At 45.2% G+C, this 7881-nt stretch overlaps 1 protein-coding gene across 1 annotated transcript; it reads right to left on the reverse strand.

The window, feature by feature from the left end:
• Positions 1 to 1463: 1463 nt before the first annotated feature.
• Positions 1464 to 7546, reverse strand: LOC102940275 (guanylin-like). The gene is made up of 3 exons (XM_007053145.3): positions 7261 to 7546; positions 4668 to 4857; positions 1464 to 3108 (listed from the first exon to the last, which is right to left on the reverse strand). Exons 1-3 carry the CDS (start codon positions 7333 to 7335, stop codon positions 3041 to 3043), a joined length of 333 nt encoding a protein of 110 aa, XP_007053207.2. The 5' UTR covers positions 7336 to 7546; the 3' UTR covers positions 1464 to 3040.
• Positions 7547 to 7881: the final 335 nt, after the last annotated feature.

The raw sequence follows: 7881 nt of genomic DNA on the forward strand, positions 1-7881 counted from the left end.
AACATAGTCAGAAGCCTTCCCACACACACTTTCCACAAATAAACAACACCACGTCCTCTCCCTTTAAAACTATTGTAACACTGCAGTCTGCCCTTCTGGCCTCCAGTCATCCACAGGCTTTTTTGTCTTCCAACAAAACAATCCAACCTGTGGCCTAAATTCTATTTTTGTGCAGAGACCTAAATTCTATTTTACATCTCTGTCTTGGACCTCTCTCCAAACCAAGGTTCAACCCCTGACTCAGATAGGAATGACAAAAAATATCATTTTGTGTTTATTCAGGAAACCAGAGATGTCTTTTCCACATGCATTCATAGAATATCAGGGTTGGAAGGGACCTCAGGAGGTCGTCTAGTCCAACCCCCTGCTCAAAGCAGGACCAATCCCCACTTTTTTTTTGGCCCCAGATCCCTAAATGGCCCCCTCAAGGATTGAACTCACAACCCTGGGTTTAGCAGACCAATGCTCAAACTACTGAGCTATCCCTCCCCCCTAAAAAAAGCAGGGGAGCCTTTGAGGCTCCCAGCCAGTCTTGAGGAACAAGGGCTTACTACCGTTTACATCATTATTTACAACATTTCAAGCAATCATCTTGAATTCATTCAGCTGCAAACCTTCTCAAACCTAAAGCTTAGTTACTTTTTCTCCTCCAGAACCTGAACATACCCTTGTTTCAGGCTGACCTTGTGTTATTCTAACCTGACCAAAGCCAGCAAGTATTGGAAATCTGATAGGAAAGCAAAGATTTGACAGATTTCCCTTCTAAATTCCAGACCAAAATAAGCTTCTAAATTTCCTATTTATCCAAATTACAACTACGCATGGTTCCAGACCACCCACATGTTACCCATTGCTAACCAGGATAGGTGTGAATGACCAGTAGCATAGAGATGTCACAGAAAGAAATTCATATTTGGATGCACACATCTGGAGGCAAAGCCAGAGTCATGAAAGATTTAGTAAAGGAGGAAACTGAAACCTAATGTGGATACCTGTGAATACAGGAAGTGCTTGGATCTTCAACTGAGACTCAGCAAATAATAATGTGTGCAAGTCAGCAAGACATAAATATCAAAGGAAAGTTGGGTTTTATTTTCCATGCAAACAAATGAGGATACCTTGATTTGCCTAATTCCAAACATAGTGAGATAGACACTAAACTAGAGTATCTGTGCTTTGCAGGGTGGGTACACTATACCCAGACTTTGATACTTAGACCTGCCACAAAATGCCAGCTGTTAACGATAATGTTAATTACAAAAGAAACATTAGTTATTGTGTGCATGAATGAGTGTTAATTTTCTAGTATGAATTTGTGACCAAAGTACCACTTAACCAGAAAGAATATCCACTGACAAGTAAGAATGTCCTGACTATTGTTTATTTATTTACTTATTTTTAACTATAATGTTTCTTTACATCTTTTTCTGTAAGTGGGAAATAACTTGCTGATATACAGAATATGGTAAGTGAACAAGACTTTATTTTTAGCCACGCAAACCTGAACAAAATACAGTGATTTGTTTTACAATTAAAAAATGCACCTATTAATATATGCAGAAGAACAGCATAACAATGCACGGGAGCTGCTTATCTCAAAACTATTGAGATTAAAAATTACGGTGATAAAAACCAAACCGGGTGACAACTGACAAGGATGTGTATTGTACTCTGTAAATGTAGAAAAATTGCGTTTTCCTCATGTATATTTCAACTGCAATTACACCACAAGACCCGGATTGTGTGAAATATTAAAGTGTACCTGCTTGTTGCAGTATTGAGAGGTAAATGCACAAGTTATCACTACAGTGTTGTTACTAAGAAGTCAGTGAAGGTGCAGCAGACGAGCAGCAAACTCAAACGAAAAAAAAGCAGTCTAAGGCTCACAGATCTCAAATGGCAGAAAATCTATCCCTAGATGAAATTATATAGCTTTATTATAAACACATCCACATCATAGGGGTGCACATACATGTAACACCCAGGAAGACATGTGCACACAGCCAGCACAATCTCATGCAGAAATCCTTTACTACACGTACATAACTTAAGCAGTAAAGAAAAGATAGGAGCGGTGTGAGGAGCCTAGCAACTAACCATCAACTTGCCAGAACCCCACCAGGCTATAGAAAGGTCTCCCTTGAGTAGCCTCTTGCATCAATAGAAAAACAGATACCACAAAGAAAGGGAAATGTCCTGGAACCCTGGATTCCCATAGCCCAAATCCAGGAACAATGAGAGTGGCTTGCTTCTAAGCTCGGGGGCCAAGCATTGCCAAGCAGAGAAAGAAATTGCTGATGCTGCCCTGGGCAGGAGGGGAAAGCCCCCTTGCCGGTGGTAGATCATCAGTGTTCTGCAGCTCAGCACCTATGCTAAGGAATTTATCATTGCTGGGGTCAGGTCACAGGGTCCTCCTGGGAAAAATTCTTGGGGGGCGGGGGAAAATATTGGGGGAGGGTTGTAGAGGGCGGCAGGGCAGGTGGTTGGTTCAGGCTGATCAGCAACATTAAGACAACTAAATGGACACTGAACCAATCCTGTCTTTAACCCCACGAGTGCAGGTGAAGACAATCACACGCGGAGTTAGACCTCACAAGGTTTTTACAGGAGATGATATGATTCCCCAAGCCTCCCACCCATCCTAACAAAGCTTTGAGGAAAGTGAAGCCGTGACCCTGGCGTGGGTGTTGGGAGGGGATCTTGTTTGTGTTTCTCAGGGCTAATCTACGCTAGACGCACTACATTGGCACAGCTGCACCACATCTGGTGAACAGCTCTCCCATCGGCATAATAAATCCACCTCTGCAAGAGGCAGTCGCTGTGTCGGCGGGAGAAGCTCTCCCACCGCTTAGGTCAGTGTAACTCACGTTGCTCAGGGGGTGGCTTATTCACACCCCAGAGCCACATAAGTCATACCAAAGTGGGTGGTAGTGGAGACCTGGCCTAAAAGAGAATAGCTTTGCCAGTGCAAATGATGCTGCAGGATAAATGCAGAGATTGCAGGGCTTGGCTGGCCCCCTATATGTGGTTTCATCCTTCCTCAGCGACAACCAGCGCAGGCTGCATTGGCGCAGATTTCGCATATATCCATGTCTTGGACAGCCATGTCTGTTCAAAAAGAAAAGAGAATATTTCAGTGATACTGTCAGGGCATTTCTGGAGGGGAATTGAGCAAGCACATCAGGGGACATAGAGACTCCTTCTCACTGTGCTTTGGGAGCTTTAATAGTCACCCAAACGAAATAACAAGGGAAACTGCACCTTGTAAAGTCTGAGTTGAAGAGCGACATCTTTTACCAATACACTGGGGAAATAGTTATTCAGGGACTGAACCAGGAACACTCGGTAGCCCAAACCTGTGCTGTACAGAACCGAGATTCATCAATTCATCAAGTTTAAAGCCAGAAGGGACTATTAGATCAGGTAGCCTGACCTCCTGGATATCCCAGGCCGTTGAATTTCACCCAGTTATCCCTGTATTGAGCCGATTAATTTGTGTTTCGCTAAAGCATCTCCAGAAAAACATCCAGACTCAACTTGAAGCCATCAAGAGATGGAGAATCGATCACCTCCCTTGGTACATAGTTCCCGCGGTTAATCACCCCTGCTGTTAAACATTTTGCCTTATTTCTGATTTGAACATGTCTGATTTTAGCTTCCAGCCCTCAGTTCTCGTTCTTTCTCTGCTAGATGAAAGAGCCCTTTAGTACCTGGCGCTTGAGCTAACAGCTAGATTGTTCTCACATGTTGGAGTCTGGATTTGGTGACATTCAGGGTACACATCTTTCCTTTGGACTGAGGGAGTCTAGTCCGGATGGTGCTTATCTGGGAAGGGCCACTTACAGCAGTCTTGATCTAGTGAGTTGTAGTGTTAGAATTTTTTTTCTGCAGTGCTCAGAGAGCAAATAAAATTCAATGACAAACATTATAGGGTTTCATGCAGGAATCACTGGGAGAATTTTCTGGCCTGGGCTATGCAGGACGTCCGACTAGATCAGGGGTGCCCAACCTACAGCCTGTATACGGCCCACCAGAGGATTTCATAAGGCCTGCAGTCTGTATCAACACAATACACTAACGGCCGATTCATTGGCGTTTTGTCGTCATGTTTACAACATTTTAGTTTACACAAATGCGTAAACAGGTTGGTTCTAATTGTACAGTATTGTATCTAAATACATACACAACAAGATGAACATAAAATAGAAATCAGCACAGGTGACTGTAAAGCTTATTAAAAATCTATAGAATCTGCATGGCCCACACAAGGGTGTGCTTAGGGTTACGTGGCCCTCCCGTGTAATAAGGTTCAGCACCACTGGACTAAATCATCACTATGGTCCCTTCTGGCTTTAAACTCAGCTAAGTTGTAGCGAGAACAATTCCCCTGGGGGAGCTATCCCCTGGTCGCTTCAGCTTGACCCAGGTAACTCCTGCATCAGCAGGAGTCACTACAGAAATCTCTGTGCTAGCTAGTGTCGACCTCAACACTACTGCTGTCTCTACAGGGACTGCCTGCTGCAGAAAGCTCATGGGTACACTATTATCAGCAGGCCGAGAGCCTAGGGGGAACAGTGCGCTTCCGTTTCTTCTGCCTGCCGCTCTCGAACGTTTGCAATTGAGCTATGGGGGGCAACACGGGAAGCTTGAGAGTAGGCATTACGTACTCAGCCTGTTAAAAATGGCGGGTGCATCTTCCCTTTGACATACGGGCTGAAATTCTTCGGGCAGCTCCGGGTTTGCACACACAGAAATGAAATTTGTCCTAGCCATCATACGGGGACTGGCTGTGGTGTTCACAGCCAAGAGTTCCTTCAGCTTCTTCACAGCCTCTAGCGGGAACGAGAATTCCCCCTCCTGTTTAGAGAGAGCCAAAGCAATATGTCAAGCAAGGAGTCATTACACAGATCCCTCTCGCGTCACCAGAAGCCAGTGATGCCAAACACGTGCACAACGTTACATTCCAGTGGGGAAGGATGGTGCTCACTGTTGAGTTATTTTGGAACCGCAGGAGGGGGCCTGTTAGATTAGCACTCACTGTGGCCCAATTGGCAGTTCTTCAGTACAGAGACCTTTGAGATCACCTCACCATGTGACCAAGCTGGCCAATCAGCTAGCCAGAGGCTTTCTACCCATCGTACTGAACAGCAGCTGCTGCATGCAATATTGCACTTATCCCTGCCAGACCCTTCAGCTAAAAGTCTCATCTGCTCTGGAGTGTGGATAGAGAATGAAGAATGTACCCACTCCATGAGGAGGAACCCTGTCCTTTGCTGTGGTCCAAAAAGAGTCCTATATTTTTATGTAAAACCTGGCCCAGCCCTGTGGTCGTGACTACTGTTTCTACTCGGCTTGGTACCAGCATCAGACGATGCTTAACAGATAGGCAACACTACGCATTTGCAGTCCAGTGGTAGAGGGATGGGTAGGTAGGAGGGAATAGACTAGGTGGAGTAGCAGGGCTTGGAGGAGCAGAGCTTGACTCATCGCCCCCTTCCTTTCCCACCAGACAGAATGTCTGTTCCTGGGCTGCAGAGCTGCCAGATTTTAGAATGGAAGTTGAAACATTTATTTGAAAATGATTTCTGTTTACACTCCACAGACGCCACACGCCTCACAAAGCATCTTTTATGCATCTCTGCAATGTGCCATCAAGATCTGTGCCATATGGCAGGTACTTTGTTTACCCTACACAGCCCTTGAAAGCACATTGCAAAGTCACATGGATGTCAGTCACCATCTTGCCGAAGATGCTTTGTTGGTCATGTGGCTTCAAGGACATATGGAATGAAAGCAGGCAGAGGGATTTCACAAACCAACAGTTCAGTGGGGTTTTTGTCTTGAGAAATCAGTTTGAACCTGGGGAAGCTGATCTGGCCCAAGTGAAAGGGCTAGAATCCTGTTCACAAGTGAATTGCACAAGCATTCAGGTCTCATGAATGGCAGGGTGAAGCCAAGATCAGTGAATATCAACACAGGGTTTAAAAAATACAAATGAACTTAACATTCTGTACAGTCACAGGTAATAGCCCTGCCCACGGAGCTGGGCTCAAAGTGCAAGGAGCTGGATGCTTAGAGCTGAGCTTCTTACACCCCTGCGTGAGTGTGTGCACGTGGACGCTCTTGGAAAGACATTTGGTTTGTTACTGGCAGTAGAATAAGGAAAGAGAACTGGGGCAAACAGCACATTAAAGATACAAGAAAAGGCAAAAACAGGTTTTCAATTAAACGTGGCTTCATGGTGTATAAAAATAGCCATTGCTACAGCCACAAGGCAGACAGGAAGTTGGAGATTTTTTTCCTTTCACAGAAAACCATCTGTTCCCACCCACAGTCCTTGAGCTCAGGATCAGCTTGGGAGAAAAGGAAGAGGTGACCTCACAATCAGCAGCACCCTGCCTCAGAAGGGGAAAAGAAGAGTAAAGCAAAGCGGAGCTACTGTATAACAGTTCCTGGCAGACCTGCCCTACACGCAGAGACTTGATGAAGAGCTGATGATACTATACACCTTGGCATTCCAATGAAGTTAGTGAAATGGCAATGGAATTCAGTGATCATGGGTTCCTGCTGGGGTCTGAGCACAGACAGAATTCTCTCTCTCTTGTTCTCTGTCTCTCTCGCACACACACACCCGCCCCCTTTGGGTCACATTTGCAAAATAACACAGCATCCAACAGCTTCCCGTTGTTCCCAAAGGCCCCAAGAGTGCGTGCTGAGCACTTTTGATAATCTGGCCTTATTTACCACACCCCTTTTGATTTAATAGCCTTTAGGTCCATTTTTTATTCCCTATGTGACATTTGTGCAGGCTCTGTCACATAAGTTAGCTGATTATTTGCAGGAGGAACTTCTGCCCAGAAGCAGATTAGCCAGGTGGGCCAGAAATAACTTAGCCCCTTCTGTGAAATAGGAGATGTCCCTAATCACTATGTCTGGAGGTGCCTGGCAGCAGGCACATGCCAGGCCACCATTGGGCATACACTTGGCACTTATAGTCCAGAACATCTCTCATTGGAGGAGTCCAAAGCATTTGTGCAAACGATCAAGTCTCACAAACCTAAATAAATACAAACCCCATTATACAGATAAATGGAGGCATGGAGAAATGAAGTATGTGCATCCTGCTGAAGCTGTGGCATGGTGAGGATTAGAACCCATGAGTCTACTTTATAATCTCCTCTTCTAACCATGCTCCCTTGCATCACAGTTGATGAATCTGTAATAATTAAAGAACAGAGGTCTGAGAGCCCATGATCTCACCTGGACATAGACAGGCTGGGAGCTGGGCACCAGTATCAGAAGCATAACAGTTACTGGGAAAACGACGCCTTTCATGGCACCTGCAGGTTCTACTCCCTTTTCTTCTCAGGCTACGACTTTTGTCTTGATTTGAGTGCTTCGTTCTCCTTTTCCAGTGTCTCTCTGGCTCTTTTCTCTCTCCTCCTTTAGATTCTGAATACTCAGTTCCTCTAGCAGGCAGGCCTGTTTCTTCCCAAATGGAAGGGAAGCTTTATAAGGCCTTCACACACCATAGACTTGGTCATTCATTAATCCAACCACTGATTGAGCAAATTTATTGCCGGGTAATTAACACTGAAAAGACTAATGGTTAACTACTTATCAACAGAGCAGGCCAGCCCCACCCATACAGGTCCCAATGTTTATGAGTCTCTTCAGGCCTGGGAAAGTGGCTATAGCACAAGGAACCACAAAATTCCAGCTCTTACATGCCTAATCCCAACGTACTGTCTGAACCACGTCCCCCCATGTGGTGTGTCCTTAATTTCCCGGCCAGCTCATGTGTCCCCAGCGTTCTGAGAACGAAAGAGGATTGAAAAGAGATAAGAGGCATTTGGCCACTTGAAGCAACTGCTGGTCACT

This window comes from Chelonia mydas, chromosome 18, assembly GCF_015237465.2.
Source record: "Chelonia mydas isolate rCheMyd1 chromosome 18, rCheMyd1.pri.v2, whole genome shotgun sequence".
Classification (NCBI taxonomy): domain Eukaryota; kingdom Metazoa; phylum Chordata; order Testudines; family Cheloniidae; genus Chelonia; species Chelonia mydas.

What these genes read in the sequence shown, in the direction of transcription:
- LOC102940275 (XM_007053145.3), bottom strand. Translation starts at nt 7,335, where the DNA reads ATGAAAGGCGTCGTTTTCCCAGTAACTGTTATGCTTCTGATACTGGTG. An exon ending in CCCAGCCTGTCTATGTCCAG is followed by an intron (nt 4,858 to 7,260) that starts GTGAGATCATGG and finishes CTCTCTAAACAG; the next exon opens with GAGGGGGAATTCTCGTTCCC. An exon ending in CGCCATTTTTAACAGGCTGA is followed by an intron (nt 3,109 to 4,667) that starts GTACGTAATGCC and finishes CTTTTTGAACAG; the next exon opens with ACATGGCTGTCCAAGACATG.